Source organism: Takifugu rubripes, chromosome 20 (genome assembly GCF_901000725.2).
Source record: "Takifugu rubripes chromosome 20, fTakRub1.2, whole genome shotgun sequence".
Lineage (NCBI taxonomy): Eukaryota > Metazoa > Chordata > Actinopteri > Tetraodontiformes > Tetraodontidae > Takifugu > Takifugu rubripes.
Genome location: NC_042304.1, coordinates 7,609,082 through 7,626,177, shown reverse-complemented (window position 1 = coordinate 7,626,177; position 17,096 = coordinate 7,609,082). Strand labels below are relative to the sequence as shown.

General features: G+C 46.1%; 3 protein-coding genes across 4 annotated transcripts; all 3 read left to right on the top strand.

The window, feature by feature from the left end:
- Positions 1 to 4,213: 4,213 nt before the first annotated feature.
- Positions 4,214 to 7,240, top strand: ptgfr (prostaglandin F receptor (FP)). Its single transcript, XM_003974035.3, has 3 exons — positions 4,214 to 4,772; positions 5,070 to 5,886; positions 6,897 to 7,240. Exons 2-3 carry the CDS (start codon positions 5,089 to 5,091, stop codon positions 7,206 to 7,208), a joined length of 1,110 nt encoding a protein of 369 aa, XP_003974084.2. The 5' UTR covers positions 4,214 to 4,772; positions 5,070 to 5,088; the 3' UTR covers positions 7,209 to 7,240.
- Positions 7,241 to 7,833: 593 nt separating this feature from the next.
- On the top strand, positions 7,834 to 9,964 carry btf3l4 (basic transcription factor 3-like 4). 2 transcript variants are annotated; one of them, XM_011614625.2, is made up of 6 exons: positions 7,834 to 7,964; positions 8,399 to 8,460; positions 8,801 to 8,914; positions 9,000 to 9,201; positions 9,445 to 9,504; positions 9,639 to 9,964. In XM_011614625.2, exons 2-6 carry the CDS (start codon positions 8,407 to 8,409, stop codon positions 9,683 to 9,685), a joined length of 477 nt encoding a protein of 158 aa, XP_011612927.1. In that variant the 5' UTR covers positions 7,834 to 7,964; positions 8,399 to 8,406; the 3' UTR covers positions 9,686 to 9,964. The 2 variants fall into 2 exon arrangements, with proteins under 2 accessions (XP_011612927.1, XP_011612928.1); XM_011614626.2 differs by lacking the exon at positions 7,834 to 7,964 and adding an exon at positions 8,007 to 8,086.
- A 66-nt stretch (positions 9,965 to 10,030) lies between these two features.
- Positions 10,031 to 16,829, top strand: zfyve9b (zinc finger, FYVE domain containing 9b). The gene is made up of 16 exons (XM_029828894.1): positions 10,031 to 10,336; positions 11,687 to 12,423; positions 12,509 to 12,608; positions 12,689 to 12,888; positions 12,969 to 13,080; positions 13,403 to 13,525; positions 13,705 to 13,860; positions 13,947 to 14,171; positions 14,253 to 14,335; positions 14,406 to 14,510; positions 14,587 to 14,737; positions 15,070 to 15,150; positions 15,382 to 15,544; positions 15,904 to 16,009; positions 16,076 to 16,255; positions 16,593 to 16,829. The coding sequence occupies exons 1-16, from the start codon at positions 10,273 to 10,275 to the stop codon at positions 16,752 to 16,754; spliced, it is 2,748 nt and encodes a 915-aa protein (XP_029684754.1). The 5' UTR covers positions 10,031 to 10,272; the 3' UTR covers positions 16,755 to 16,829.
- The last annotated feature ends 267 nt before the right edge of the window (positions 16,830 to 17,096 follow it).

The following is a 17,096-nucleotide window of genomic DNA, read 5'->3' as shown; positions in this document are numbered from 1 at the left end:
TATGTTAGAATTCTCCTTGTGGATTACTCATCAGCACCGTAGTTCCTGCCAGACTGGCCACTAAGCTCGATCTGAACTCTTCCTTGTCAGTTTCTTGACTAGCAGAAGAGGTTCAGGTGGGGGGTCGCACCTTATTCCGCCTCACCTTCAACGCCAGAGCACCTCAAGGGTGTGTGCTCAGCCCCCTGCTGTGCTCACTCTAACTGCTTGTCATTGTCAAGTTTGCCAGAGATACGGTTGTGGCTCTTCTCATCTCCTCATCTCTCATCTGCATCTCAACTCCAAGAGTGAACATCTGCAAAACTAAAGAAGGCCCATCGGTGTCTACAGAAATTTGGACTCCACACTAAATAACTATTATACCTGCAGCGTCGAGAGAATCATTTCGGGCAGTATTATCACCTCAGCGAGGCGCGTCATCATCAGAACCACCTTCCCTAACCTGCGGGACATTGATATTAAATACTTTAGAACCAGGGCCATCAAAATCCAAGGGGATCCTGCTCATCCTGGCTGCCCTCAGAGGGACGCTACTGCTGGCTGAAGGCTAACACCAGGAGGGTGCGGAGGAGCTTCTTTCCCTCAGCCCATCCCTAGTAAACAGTTTTAACTGCACTCTTTACATTAAATTCACTTTATATTTACGTTTTTATATTCCTAGGTTTTATCTGAGGTTGTTTAGTTGCATTCAGAGGTGGGACACACACTGCACATTTCACTGCACGTCGTACAGAAGGATCTGTCGATCCACCACTTCTCTTCTCCACATAAACCCCTGCAAGGTGGCCAGGTTTCCTGTTGACACTGTGCAGGCGAGGCTACAGACTGAGGGAGTTCAGCCAGACATCGAGCATGATATTGTAAATAAAGGCTGACATCGTGCACAACAATTCCATAAAGCAAGCAAGCGAGCTTCTGGATTCCTGGGCCCTTCTGTGGGAACATTTGTCCCTACGTTTGGTCTGAATACACCCTCAGACTCAGATAAGAGATCACTCTGAGCTGTTCTCATGATCCCTAATAACGCCGGCGTTTCTTATCAGGGAGACACTTTGGGCGCTCTGGCTGAATACATATAAACACTGAACTGTTCTTACATCAGTAGAAAATCATTCCACTCCGTTTCTGACCCAGTTTCTTTCCTGCTTTGGTTAAACATCTTTGACATTGTGGTGTAACTGGGTGTGAGTCTGGAGCGCGGGAGATTCTCAGCACCAGCTCACAATAAAATAATTAAAATTGGATTCACAAAATGAATCCAAGGGGAGGGGGTCGTCTATATTGCAGCCCACCAACGGGGGCGCTTAACGTTTGGTTCACTTCAGCTCTGATACATAATCTACATAATCTTTGATTCAGTCTTCCAAAGTGCAGAAACCCAATTATATATCCCATAATTTGCAATGTAGGAGATGTGAAGTGTAACTGATGGTGTTGTAACACCAGATCAACCCAGCATCACCTCATAAAGCAGGAGGCGATCCGTGCTGACCACGTCCTGTCCTTTCTTGGCTCGATCGACAGCTCTGACACATTTCCCTACACCCGTGGCTCCCGCTGGGCGCCATTAACAGCTTAAAATACGAGGGAGCTCGCGGCGGCGAGGCAGACGGTGAAAGGAACTGATGAGAGCGAGGGGAAAGGCAAAAGAGGCGAGAGGTACTTTTGCGCCCTGCAAATCTGAGCACAGGACATTTTGTTGTGATTATCGAGACACATAAAATCAGCGCGAGTGCTGGGGGAGAAAAGGAATTACAGCCAATTTTACCATGCTGTGCTTCTTGCTCCATCTGAACCCACCGAAGACGCCACGCCATTACTGCAGCCCAGTATTGTGTGCTTGTCTAACGTCATCAGCTGCTGCTCTGCCGCTGTCAGACGCCATTGTAATGTCACCTGCGAGATGTCATTCACCATGAATAAGTGATCATGTGACCGAGTCCCTCAACCCACCACTGTTATCAGAGTGACGGGTCTAAATCTGCGACGAGCGCGGACCCTGGCTGTGATTTTGGGAGTTTTTCCCACAACTGGACGGTCGACTAACAAGCTGGATGAGTCGAAGCTGCCGATGGCAGCAAACAAGATGGTCGGGGGGGGGCAGCTGCAGGCTGCTGGTCACAGATACTCGACTTTACTCCCTCGGCCATCGCAGCTTGGAGACTGAAAGGCTAACCGACATTACAGGGTGGCGTATGGGGCAGCCAAGCTGAGAGGCAGGGGAGGGGCGAGAAGGCCTACGGGGTCTGAAAGGAGGCGTGGCAGGGGGTCAGGCGCATCACCAGCAACCCCACCGTGGTCAAGGGCGACAGCACAGCTTGAGGGGGGTGTGAAGATTATAATCAAACAGAAAAAGGTTGTCGTTTAGTCTGAATAAGTAATGAGTGGAGTTCAGCTGTCTCTCTCGCTCTCTCTCTCACACACACACAGACACACACACACACACACACACACACACACACACACACACAGCAAGGAGCAATTTAGAGTTGCCAATCTGATGTGCACATTTCTGGATTGTGGGGGGGCAGACATACATTGGGAGGGGAGGAAAACTGCATGTAGATGTTTACGATGGGAGGGCAGTGCCACCAAGCGGCACTGTATTTACAGTAAAGTTTCCACTTTTTAAAACAGATTATCAGCGAGTTGGGAGGAATTCAGTGATGGAATCATAAGCAAAGGCATGGCTGGGGGGGTCATTCAGGGCACTACACTTGTATGTTTGATCAAATTTATCTCACCCAAGTCCAAGTGATTCAAAGACGCTTTATGATCTATACTCGGGCTTTGAGTTTACATGAGCAGGCAGGGTCTAAAGGAAATACCAGAGCTTGATGATGCAATTTGATAGACAATAATCAGTCCTTTGTAATTATGTTCAGAAAAGCTGTAAAATCAACACTGATGTTAAAAAGTTCCACCAATAACAGAAAAAAAGCCCTTGGACAACTTTGAAATGCAAATATTCTCAATGAGAAGTTAATATACATACACCAAAAGTAGGATTATTTGATATTTTCCTGTGGCTTCTAAGGTTGCCTGGCAACACGTCAGGGTTGTTAAGACTCAAATTAAAATATCAGGAGACATGGAGAAGTTTGTATCGTTCTTGTGATTTCCAAAAAATTCTGAATTCTCAATACTTCTGTGGTCTTCGCATCATATTGTAGCAGAGCGTTGGGGTTTGAGGGTAAACAGCACTGCTTAGTGAAATTACAGAATAAGCATCGCACTCGAAAGGCTCAGATTTCCTCGATATCACTCAGGAACTTCCTCTCTGGATAAACAGCTTCCTGCACTACTAAGAAAGGGTGGCAATGAAGGCTCCAGAATTATACTGAGATTGAATTAATCCATCCATCCATCCATTCTCTACCGCTTATCCGGGGTCGGGTCGCGGGTGCAGCAGCCTAAGGAGAGAAGCCCAGACTTCCCAGATTGAATTCACCATAACTAACCTCTGTCACAGTTTAAACTTATACTCACTCAAGTGTGTCCAAAGATCTTGAAAAAAGACATCATATCGGTAAATCCAAGTAGAATCTGCTGGAAATTGCTCCTCTCTTGCCTCTGGGGCAGCGTCAGACAGTAAAGTGGAGGTTTGACTGAAGCTTTACAACAGAAACGTGGGTTTTCTGCCTCTACTGTATCATCTGTTTTCAGTTTCCTGTGCACAATTTTTAACTTATATTAAAAAAGGAAAGTTGACAGATGATCATAGCCAAAACAAAACAGATGGATGGTGGATGGATGGATGGATGGATGGATGGATGGATGGATGGAAGGAAACAAGTGTTGAGAATAAATTTTCATCATATCTTTCTCCTGAGAACTTGGTTATTGCTATTTTTCCCGACATGGATTAAATAATTTCTTCATATCTTAAAAATGAATAAACATACAACATTTAGCTTTGAATTAGGCATTAGCATAATCACCCTGAACAGCATCATAAATCTGAAAGGAGTCTCAAGATTAAACTGACACTGAACAACAGAAATAAAAAAGTAACGTTGCTGCGTAATAGACACTAAAACCCAGCTCTCTTAAGACATTAAAAAGTATAAAGTAGTAGCGCAAAACCCTTGGGAGGAGTTGATGTCGCAGTAAAATCGCAAGGGGCTGCACATTGGACACACAAACGACCACTTTCCTGCCCTAATAAAGCCAGGTTTTGGTGCCATTACTGTGCGTTTGAGTGCCTCCATCATCGTCTCAGTCCGCTCTAGCAGCACGTCATCACAACTTATTCAACCTTTCTCTGCGACGCACACGCAACAGGATGACCCATAGCCAGAGTCGGTGGACGCCTTAAAAATAAAGATACCTAAATAATAACTTTAAAAATAATAACTAAAACGTCGTTGCTGCTACTTAACTAAAAGGCGACAGATGTGTCTAAAGTCGGACAGTCGCGCCTAATTGCGACATCTGGGAATAAAAGAGCATATCAAAACGTGTTTTTTCCTATTCAAATTTGGCTCCTTTTTCCTTTCTTTCGTTTTTTCCCCCCTTTTTAAATAAATGTAATCTTACTCCGCCACCAGCACGTCCAGAGGTGTTTTACGCAGCAGCTCCGTCCGCCTGTTCTGAGCAGCGGAGCAGAAGGATCAGACTGCGCACTTAGCTGCCTCAACAGGAACATCGAGGATATTCGTGGAACTAAGGAATCAGTCTCCTGAAACCACGTCGGATATATAAACTGGAAAGAGAAGATTAAAAGAGACTGGACTTTATGGCGAGTTGTGAGAAAGAAGACCAAACCTGAGGTGAGGAACGCGCGTTTCCAACTGGATAAACTTATCACTCGACCAGAATGTAGATTATAAGTGTGTTTAGCTTCGCCCTGACGCAAATCGTTTGACTTCATGTGACCTTTGTTTACGAAAAAATACTTTTGGAAACATGGTCGAACAGTTTGGATTTAATCGCTGATGATTAGACCTGTTACACCACAGCTGAGCTCTGAATTTTTTTCTTTTCTTTTAAAAGAAAATATCTGGTTTGCTAGAAAATGTTTTTTTCTCGTTTGTGCTTATCAAAGTCCATCTCACATCTCCTTTTAGGCTCACATTCTTTTGAACCATGTCAGCTAATGGGAGCTCAGAGTCAGGGTGCAAGCTGGAGGTCAGACCCAGCAACAATACCTGCAACCTGCAGCGGGAACTGTCTGTCACCTCCTCTGTCATCTCCATGACTGTTGGCATCTTCTCCAACAGCCTCGCTCTCTTTATCCTCGTTAAGTCCTACACCCGTGCCCGGGTCAAGTCCAAGGCGTCCTTCTTGCTGTTTGCCAGCAGCCTGGTGGTCACGGACCTGCTGGGTCACATCATAAATGGCTCTCTGGTGCTCTTTGTCTACAGCTCCCACGGGAAGTGGGAGAAGTTTGACCCTCACCACATCATGTGCATCATCTTTGGTGTGTGTATGGTCTTCTTTGGCCTGAGCCCTCTGTTCCTCGGGGGTGCCATGGCGGTGGAGCGCTGCATCGGAGTCACCCGGCCCATCTTCCACTCCACAACTTTAGCTTCACACCACATGAAGAGGCTGCTGGGACTCACCTGGCTGCTTGCTGCCCTGGTGGCTGTGCTGCCTGTTCTGCTGCAGAGGCCTTACAGGGTGCAGAGCTCCAGGAGCTGGTGCTTCTTCCAAATGGAGGAGCCCAAAGACTGGCTGGATGTGCTGCTGCCGCTCCTGTTCTCGCTCCTGGGGTTGCTGGCCCTGCTGCTGTCGATCGTGTGTAATACACTTACGAGCTGCACCCTGCTGCAGGCCAGGCAGAGCCACAAGCATCACTGCCGAAGCACGTCGCACCATATTGAGATGATCGGCCAACTCCTCGTAATAATGGTGGTCTCGTGTGTATGCTGGGGGCCACTACTGGTAAGAACCAGACATGCGGAGAGGTTTGTCTGCCTATAGAATCCCAGTGTATAAGTAGGTGATAGGAAAATCGAGATAGGTAATGTTATTAAGTAAAAACAGTTTAAAACATAACTGAATCACTTAATGCTGGTCAACACAGAGGTAGGAAATAAGAATTAACTTTCTCCTTCATATATTTAGGCAGGCATCTTTCCATTGAGGCAGCTTTCACTTCAGTTTGACTTATTTCTGGTTTTTCCATAGAAATGTGGGGGAATGCAACATTTTCCAAGAAGTTAAATGTATCCTGGCTTAAGACATCATCATTGCTATAATCTCCCACTTAAAAACATTCATATGAATATTCATTGAATCAAGTTTGAAGCCAGCACCGTCACAAAACACCCTTGAGGTCAAGAGTTCAGGGCCCAGGTGGTATAGAACAACACATTCTTGTTTTTAACATCTGCCTTGATTCTTTTCTTTTGTCAGCTTCCTCCTGAAAATGCCCAGTCCCATTTCACTGCCACACAGCAGCTATTATTCTGGTTTTCTAAGTACGTCTTCTGGTTGGAGCCTTTCATGAGATTTTGAACATTATAAGTACTGTAGCAGCAGATAATGAGCTCAAAATAACCTGGCAGGTGTGATTCACAATGTTTGATGATTGTTTTCAGATTTCTATGACACGGCTACAGCTGCTGAAGCATGAACTATTAATTTATCCCATTGATGGTCTTACACGTACACTTAGAGCTGCACTCCACACACACACACACACACACACACACACACACACACACACGCACACACACACCTATGGATCCACATTTTTAAAATGAGCATGGCCTTCCTCCTGCGCATCACATTTTGAAAATGTGCACAGAGCTCCATCTGTGCCTGCGTGACATCTGTTAATCCACAAAAGGGTTCAATTCCGGTCGCTTACAGTTAATGATGCTTTTCCAAAGCTTGCATTGTAATAGATGACATGTTTTTCACGCTCTTGTCTTTGATGACTGCGCCAGTTCCATATCATCATGCTGAGCACCAGAGCGAAAGACAAGCCTGCGTCGGTTAATCTTCTGATGGTTGTACGTATGGCCACCTGGAACCAGATCCTGGACCCCTGGGTTTACATCCTGCTGAGGAAAGCTGTCATGAGGAAGCTTTTCATGTTGCTGAACAACTGCTGGGGAACAAATTTTCATCATCTTCACCGCTGGCAGCAAAGTTTTCTCCACAGCTCGATGGAGACCAGCACCTCAGCAGTCGGTCCACCGGCCTGTCACTGCCATGGCGTACCTCTGCGAGACACTGGGATCAAAGCCATCAGCTGAATCTATGTGTTCTCATCGCCTGGAAGTCCAGCGGGAAGAAGCTGTGAAGAATTTAGATGCACAGACATTCAAAGGAAACTGACCCATATAAAAAGCTAATTTAGTTTACCTATTATGTATTACTCAAGTTGTTTGTTGCAGTACTGTGGTCGTCTGTGTACTGTTGGATTCCCTGTGTTGGACTCACAATATGTCTGCATGAAAATAATGACTTTGAACAATGTGATTGCATCATGTCAATAAATATTATAACTCTGTATTCAATTAAATCTTACATAAATAATATAGAACTTATATAGATATTATAAAATACAAGTGAATTTACCACTTTGGATCTACAGAAAACAAAATGAAGCAACTTTGAATTTAGAAAATATTAACTTGGATCTTTGTGTGTTGTTTTCAAAGAAAGGTGCAGGGTTTATATTCCCTTCGTGAGTTTCTATTTTGGTTTGTCAAATTAAATGTTAAAAATAAATGCAATTTTAAAGGCAGCCTTGGTCTCATTTTTACTTTGTTTAAAATGGTTCTAAAAATTGGTTTTAGACGAAAGGGTTTTTCTTTACATTACTTTTCCATGCTTCATATATGCGCCTTAAAATTCTGTATGTTGTAATACATAAATTGGCCTTTAGATGGCAGCAGGCTGGAGAAACATATCAGACGAAGAAGAAACATTCTGTCTATTTGTGACGTAATATCTTCCTCATAGCCTCCATCTTTCAGTGCCGCATGACTGTGTGGATATTTTAGCAGGTTTGGGTCGATAAATATAATTTCATGTAAAATTTTCCGTGTGTGTCGATGGTACAGTGTTGACGGAATACGGTTTTCTTATTGGATGCAGTAACAACACGCTGTTTTGTTTTTTTTAATAGGTCAGGAGGCTGATATGTTATGTTTTCATCTGTTGCTGCTAACCTGACAAACACTAACAGAATGGCTGTCGATAAGTCAGATAAAAAAAACTGCACTTTTGTGGCAACCAGTGCGCTTGGGCCACTAATTAATAGTTCTCTTACCCAATTTAATGTCTGCCAGATTTGGTCTTTGGAATAGAGGTTCTTATTTCTGTATGGCATTGCTACATCTTGAGCTTAGCTTAGCCTAGCTACTAGCTAGTCTCCCACATTGCTCTTTAATAACACAAATCATGTGCCGACATCTTCCACGTGTTCCTCATTTTGTAGGTGAGAAAATGAATCAAGAAAAATTGGCTAAACTTCAGGCCCAGGTCCGGATAGGTGGTAAGGTGAGTAGGCATAATTGTAAACATGTTTAGATATCTATTAATTAATTGACCAATAGTAGTACATGGTTGTGTTCTTGAAGGTGTGTAGCCTTTATTTTCCCTTTCTAGTATATTATTATTTAAGTAGCAACAGAATCAGTATTTCTGAATACAAGGAAAAATATTTGTATTTGTATTGTATGAAATAAACTATACTTCTTCTGTTGTGTGTTATGTTATGGGAAATTTACATCCATGCAATGTTTCAGTAAATGTCTCGTAACTGGGAAAGAGGAAAAACTTACTATGTCTTAGTCAGTGTTTACAAATATTAATACATAGTTGCCTGACATTTTTGCAGGGATCAGCACGTAGGAAGAAGAAGGTGGTACACAGAACTGCAACAGCTGATGACAAAAAGCTTCAGAGCTCATTAAAGAAGTTGGCAGTCAACAATATCGCTGGAATCGAAGAGGTAAATTTATTTTATTTCTTGCCTTGGCTCACAGTGAGACCTCTCCGATTCACCGCCGGCTTTGAAAACTGAGCTGTCCTCGCAGGTGAATATGATCAGAGATGACGGGACCGTGATCCACTTTAACAACCCCAAAGTTCAGGCCTCTTTATCCGCCAACACCTTCGCCATCACTGGCCATGGTGAGACCAAACAGCTGACAGAGATGCTTCCTGGCATCCTCAGCCAGCTCGGAGCAGACAGCCTCAGCAGCCTGCGCAAACTGGCAGAACAGTTCCCACGGCAAGGTGGGTGCACCTGGGTCTCTCTGACCTGTCATATTATATAGAAAATACAAATTTCATTTAACTTTGTGTGTATTGTCAGCGTTCTATGTTATGACTAATATTCACTGCATGTATTCTATGAATCAAGCATAACAGGCGCGCTTAATTTGTTGCTCAGCATCAATTTCTTCAACGCTGTTAATTCCGTTCTTTTAAAACCAATCAAACCTGAGGTGTGAGCGTGTAATTTTCCGTTTTTCACAGCTCTGGACAGCAAGACTCCAAAGGCAGAAGACATCGAGGAGGAGGACGATGACGTTCCAGGTAGGACCTCAAATACATGCGACAGACCTTCTGGTTACTCTTTTCTCAGCATTTAAAGGGATCATTGACTGTATAGGATGACCTTCCAAATGCATCATCATACCCCAAAATAACATTAGTACTCTGTTTTACAGATCTCGTTGAAAACTTTGATGAAGCATCAAAGAACGAGGCAAACTGAGGCCCATGAAAATGGCATGAACGCGGACGGGAGGGCGTGGAAGCAAGAAACCCTGTCGGCGCTTTTAGGACGCATCAGCCGCTGTCTCCATATACCAGAGACTTTTTTATTGTACTGTGGCCCACAGATCTCTGAGACAAACTGGCAAGCTTAATAAACAAAAAACATAATCCTGCCTTCTGGGGGGGAAAAGAAACGTGTAAAACCCCTCCGTCGTGGGCAGGATTAGTCTTAAGACCTTTTTTGTTTATGAAATAAAATAAAGGTGATTGACATTTCTATATGGTGCTGTGATCATTTGAATGATGAAGGTCTTTGAAGCAGTTTGTGGATTTGGAGGATGCTTCCCTGCTGAGACCTCAGCATTCGCCCATGTGGCGGGTTTGCAGCGCGCTGGTTGGCCTGTCTGGCAAACTGCGGCTGGACGTTTCTGCACACCTCTTGAGTTTTCTTCAAAGCGCTGCAGAGAGGCAACGGGGGGAGGAGGAGGATCACAGAGGGGTGAAGTCAGCCCATCTTTAGCTGCGTGAGCAGGCTGCTGCTGCTGCTGCTGGGATCCGCTGTCAGCGCTCACGTCAACGGCAGCGATGCTCAAGTTCTTCTCCGGACGGGATGACGAGAATGAAAGCCTTCTAGGAGCCGTAACTGAAGGTAGGAGCTGCGAGCAGCAGGGCGCTGATGCTTCACTTAGAATTTTGCCCACTACAGGATGATTCTGCGGGACTCTGCTGGCTACGCAGAAAACGCTGATACAGCATTTCTCTCCGCGCACAAACCGCATCAGCAGAAACGCGCAGTTGACGCGCTTTCCAGGCGGGGACCAGCGAGTCGCCCCACTAAAGAGTGTCCTGGCGGGCGTGCTGAGTGTCGCATTGCCGCCGGCCTCCTTCGGTGCGAGCGGATTAAACATTTGCACGTGTGATGGATGCGTCACCGTCCCGGGAAGCGAGCGCGCCAGTCAGCTGCATCGGTGAAGCCGCGCCGCCTGTTCGGAGAATGCTCAGCGCCGGTGAAACGGCACAGGCAGCATTGTTTTAAACGTTTCTGTGAAGAAACTCGAGCAGCTCGAGCGGGGGGTAAATGACTTGATCATCTCCGGTCGATGCTGTGCCAGGACACACGTCATACGCGCAGAAGAACCGCGATGGGAGGTTGGCGCTGCTGATTTCTGTGCCTGTTTAAGTCGATTCAAGCCCCAAAGTCGTTACCATTCGCCATCAGATTGTTACAGGGCAATGAAACAGCAGCTCTGGGTACATTAACTCCGCTGCACTGCGAGGTGGGGCTATTTCTGACAGGGGAGGATGACACAGTAACTGGTGATTATCATCACACAAGGTAATTATCTCATTGGAAGATTATGAATGGAGGCCTGCACAGTGAAAGCAGGACACTGTCAGATACGCACACAAGCGATGTGGAGCACAGAACACATCCTTTACATGTAGATCTGCACACCACGCAGCCAATTAAACACGGATCCATTATCGAACTTTTGGTTCTGTGGGGAGGAAAAGCAGCTTTATGATACAGCTGCAAACATCAATGTTTACAGCAGCCCCTTTTTCATCTGAAGTGTGTGCTCCATTGATTAGCTCTGCCATGCAGAATCTATTAAGGGCACGTGTGTCAATACCCGCGTTAATGATGGCTGTTAAGGAACATTTAGCCTAAAAGGGACATTGAAATGACATGAAGCTCAATGACCGCTTAACACATACAAACACTGTGTTTTCACTTAAGATAATTAGGAATTGATATTTTGTAAGTACATGTAATTAAGTAAATTAACTTAAATATTTCACACTCTGTCTCTGTTGTGCCCCTGCTTACTGCACATCTACAACAATAACATTCACAATACTTTTACAATTTCAGCCCTGATTATTCTAAGAAAAACTAACATTTTTAATTATTTTGTGGAAAAAAAGCTAGAAAAACATACTTTATCAGCAGTTAAACATACTGTGTAAACAAGTGTTTATGTTGTTATGGTACCAGATGAAGGAGACAGTCCATCGGTTCAAGACACACAGCAGTGCTGGCTCAGCAGACCCTGTCTGCTTGTGCTCAAAGATGGAGACACGTCCAAACCAGGAGTGGGCTGCAACCAGACACAACCGAACTCTTCATCCAGCCCCTCCTCAGCAACACCGACCAGAGGGAGCGCTGAACCATCCCAGCATCAGTCTCCCTCCCAACTGCAGGAGGGCGCTTTTACTGTAACCCCCATCTCCACGTGGTGTGAGCGTGACCACGTCCCCTCCAGCCCTCTGGTTCTAAGCCCAGCTGAAGCTGCATGGCCGGACGATGGGGAGCCCACAGGTGACAAGCTGGCCCAGGTACTGCCATCAAAGGAGGACTCTGTCATTGAGGAGAAGGAGCTGGAGGAGAGCCGGCTGGAGCAGCAGGGACAGTCGTCCACCCCTGAGACCACTGCACCGCCCTGTAGCCTCTCACCTGACGGGCCCCAGAGCCAGAGTAAGAAGGTCAGAACTAATGGGGGAGCCGTGGTGGACAGCCAGGACCTTACAGGTGGGAAGGGAAGAGCATCCCATGGGGAACCTGACAATGAGGGTGAGCAGACATCTGGTGGTATCCTGTCCAAGAACCGAGGCACCATCCTGGGGGAGGTGGCCCCAGTGTGGGTCCCTGACGCTCAGGCGCAGGTGTGCATGAAGTGCGGGGTGAAGTTTACTTTCACGAAGAGGAGGCACCACTGCCGGGCCTGCGGAAAGGTAAGGAAACGCTTGTTGAGTGGCAGGAACCCCCCCAAATAGTCTATGGTTATGTCATTTTGGACACATGTGCTTGTTCTCTCAGGTTTTTTGTGGACTTTGTTCCAGTCTGAAATTCAAACTCTCACATCTGGATGGTAAAGAAGGCCGAGTTTGCGTTTCCTGTCACTCAGCCCTCATGAAACGTGAGCGGGGACTACTTTTACCATAGACATTGTCCCGAAGGCATGTTTTGATGACATCTCCCCACCCCTCTTTCTCTCAGGGACACCCCCCAGGGGTAAAAGGAGAGTGTGGTTTGCAGATGAGATCCTCAATAGGCGCTCAGAATCTGCTCCGGCGTCACCGGTCGGAGGACCTCCATTCTCGCCCCTGATGACGCGGGCTGCAGACGGGCTGGGAAATAGTCCCGCGGCTTCACCGCAGATCAGGAGAGCGCTGCGGCCGCACAGGACAGCAGTTAACGTAGGCTCGGACAGGACGCAAGACAGAAGCTGAACTGAGGTCTTAAAGTGCACTTTCACGTCTCATTTCTTGTCTTCTAGGAGGCCTGTGGACTTTACGGCTGGGGGACCACAACCTTACTGAGCAGCTCGTCCAACCTCATCCCGCTGGATGGCCTTCCCCCCATCCTCACCTCTACGGGGGTCAAAGGAGGTAAAACAGCTTTTGAACGGTGAGGCGGCGAGGATCAGGTTCGGCCCATTTGCTGCATCAAGAGCAGGCCTTGGAGATTCATTTACTGGCTGGTTCATAACGAACGTGTGACGTTACGAATTGGATGTCTTTGTTTTAATGAGTCGTTGGCGGGTGAACAGATGTTCTGTTATAAGTGCTGCTCTAATCGTCATGGTAAATGACGGATACAATTAAGACAGTCATTCCAATGTCCTTGAGCGGTTACTGTAGAAATATGGAATTTATTCTTCACAGAAGATCTGCAGACCAACAGCAGTAACTTATCTCCTTATTTCCTCAGATTACACGGTGGATGAGCAGCCCTCAGAGACGGTGCTTATTCAGGAGCTGGAGGGCAGCAGGGCCAAGCCTCTGGTGTTCGTCCTCAACGCTAACCTGCTGGCTATGGTCAAGCTGGTCAACTGTATGTTTCCTCCTTCTTTATTTTCAGTGTGTTGGATAAAAGTGTCTCAGACCCGTTTCCTGGTCAGCCGTCCATACAGGTTAAATAAATCAAGGTTAAATCAACTTCCCCCACTGGGGTGAGTGACTTATCTAGAATTCTGCTTTAAGATATCCCAACTGAGCCATTGTTTTTGACAGATGTTAACAGGAAGTGCTGGTGCCTGACAACCAAAGGGATGCACGCTGTGGGTCAGGTGGAGGTGGTGGTGCTGCTGCAGTGCCTGCCTGAGGAGAAAAGCTTCCCCAAAGACATTTTCAGCCACTTTGTACACGTCTACAGAGAATCCCTCACAGGTCTCACTCACTCACTCACTCACACACACACACACATTGACACCAATCTCTAAACTCGCGGTCCTCTCCCTCCATTCTCCCCATAGGAAAGGTTCTGAAACATCTGTCGCTGTCATTGTTCGACAGCGGTTTTCTTGGCAGCGAGGAGCATGCGGGCTTTCTCTACGTTCACTCCACCCTCCAGTCCCTGCAAGGTTTACCTCTGCCAAACCAGCCCTACCTATTTGGTCTGCTGGTGCACAGAGCGGAGGTGGCCTGGGCCAAAGCCTTCCCTCTGCGCCTTATGCTGCGACTGGGAGCAGAATACAGATGTAAGTAAGCTTCTGGTACCTGCATACCTGCATAATGCTCCAGCACCCTTTTGCAGTTCCCTCTGATGTTTCTTCTTCCAGTTTACCCGTGCCCGCTCTACAGTGTTCGTTTCAGGAAGCCCCTGTTTGGGGAAATAGGTCACACCATCATGAGACTGCTAGTGGTGAGTATAATGGTGTTGGGCCAGATCTTCCTTACGTGAACCAACACCGATCTCCCTGTGCCGCGTTCAGGACTTTAGGAATTACCGTTACAGCCTACCGATGGTGCCGGGGCTCACTGTGGATCTAGAAGCTCAGAGAACCTGCATAAAGATTCCAATCACCAGATATAATGAGGTAAGCTCGAATAAACAAATTGCTCACATTTGATCATCCTCAATCTCCAGCCTTTGACCTGTTGTTTCATATTTAGCTCATAAAAGCTATAAACAAGTCCAATGAGCACGTGTTGGCATTTGGCGCATGCTTCAATGAGGCGGCAGACTCCCACCTCATATGCGTGCAAGGAGAGGACGGCCAGTACCAGACCCAGGCCATCAGCATCCACAACCAGCCACGCAAAGGTGGGCCATAAAGCATAGCGCCAGATGTGAGGAGGTAGAAATCCTGAGCCAATGATTATGCTGACTGTCAGACATGTTTTGGTAACAAATAGCTTATTCAAATAAGTTTGTACACAGGATTTCCCTGAGACATATAAAATGCAAAATAGACCCAAAGCAACTGGACATTAATCTCAGCATTTGCACTTTCCTTTACCGAACACTTGGAGTCAGTGCATGACACCACATTCTGACAAACAACAATGGAGGCAACAGGTAGCCTTAAAAGGTCTCTCCCTCTCTCTCCCTCTCTCTCTCTCTCCCTCTCTCTCTCTCTCTCTCTCTCTCTGCAGTTACTGGGTCCTGCTTTTTCATTTTCAGCAGTGCACTGAAAGCATCCGCAGGCTATTTTGCCAAATCCAGTATTGTAGAAGGTATGCTGACAATTTAAAGGGGCAGGTATTCCATGATGCTAAATGAAGCTTATTGATGTGCCTGCCTCAAGAGTGCTTTATTCAGACTATGTTGATCTTTGTATGTGTGTGTCTGTGTACACTTTATCAGACTTGTTTGTCTAGGTGTGCCCACCTGTGCATGCATATGTGTGCGTGGCCGTTGCTGTGCGCCTGTGTGTTTCTCTCGTATCGATGTTCCCCTTTCTACAGATGGTTTAATGGTGCAGATCACCGTGGAAACCATGGCAGAACTACGGCGGTCACTGCGAGAGATGAAAGAGTACACCGTCACCTGTGGGCGACTTGGCCAATCAGAGAGCCAGGAGCTTGTTTGTGTACAGTGGGTGGAGGAGAAATGCACTGTGAACAAAGGGCGAGTGTGTCCACTTAAGTTCGTGTGGCAGCTTCCATTGTGCTCGGACAGAACATTCAAGTGTGAAAACTGTTTTTTAGCCCTCAGCTGTAGACTAACACGAGCGCTCCTTGTGAGAGTATGAGAGCTGCAGTACATTTAAGTTCAAGTTCTGCTCAATTGTACTTTACAGCAACAAATCATCTGAAATAACTATATGTAATGTAAAAGATAACTGATATGCATTTGGGCTATAGTCGATAGTTTAAGTAGTGTATACATACAAGTCATGTAAATTACAGTACATTTTTAGAGTCGTGAAAAATACTTTTTATCTTACCAAAAAAACTAGTTCTAAATAATGCATATGTGTCACACAGTGTTATAAGTTCCATTGATGGAAAATCTATGGAGTCCATTAGCAGTACAAAGATGTTCCAGAAGTCAGAGTACAAGGAAAACGGGAAGATCATCCGCTGGACAGAGGTACAAAAGTTGATGATCATAGAAATTACGGAGAAATTGTTTTCCTGATGTGGGTGTTTGGTGCAGGTGTTTTTCCTCCAAAGGGGGGATCGTCCCAAAGAAGGAACAAGTGACTCCGCTGAACACAATCGGCTTATAGAGCGGATCGCCCGGGCCTTTTGCTTGGCACTGTGTCCACACCTCAAACTGCTGAAGGAGGATGGGATGGCCAAACTGGGCCTGCGTGTCACTTTTGAATCACAAGAGGTCAGAGGGAACCCCTGCTTTGTCTTCTCAAAAGATGTGGCCGTTAGCATCCACACTATCTTGGCTAAAATCCCATCATGTATTACAAGTACAGGCAGCTCAGGGCAATGCAGATTTAGCAAACACATGCAAATAGGTGAGACAGAAATTCGGTAAACACATCGCCATTGGCTTGTGCCATTTGTGTATTTGTACATATCTTCACTCGGTTGTTAGCACATTTCAGACTAGCCCACCTAAAATGTAATAACAAAAATTGGAATAGTTCAGCCATTTATAATAACGCAACTCTTGTAAATTCAAGTAGTGACTGAAGAGGAATGGTTTGTTTTTTCAGGTGGGGTTTGTGGCTGGGAGCAATGGGCAGCCTCTCCCTGCCCAGTACCTGGACGCCCTGGATAACATGCTGGCTCCCGTCATGTCCAGCAGGGGGCGCAAGAGAGGCGACGAGCCGCTTGTGATGGAGCTCGTCTTTTATATCCTGGAGAACATCACTTAAGAGGACACATCCTACCACAGTGCTTCTTAACGATGACCGCAACTCTGTCTCCGGCAGCTGTCGGGCTCAGGTCCATTAAAAAAAAGACAAACCAGACCTCAACCAAGACCTCTGCATCCGTCTTCACCCACTAGTATACGATGATCTGAGTCTGAGTCGGAGTCTCAGTCGGTTTTTGAACTCAATATGCCCTGCAGCAGACTCTGGATATGCATGAAGCCTTTGCTGGACCATCGAATAGAAACCTCACAGCTTGATGCCATTCATGTCACAATGTACAACACAGGGAGAATACCTTCATAGTGGGAGCTGATTGGGCACCACCACCTTTGACCTTCATGC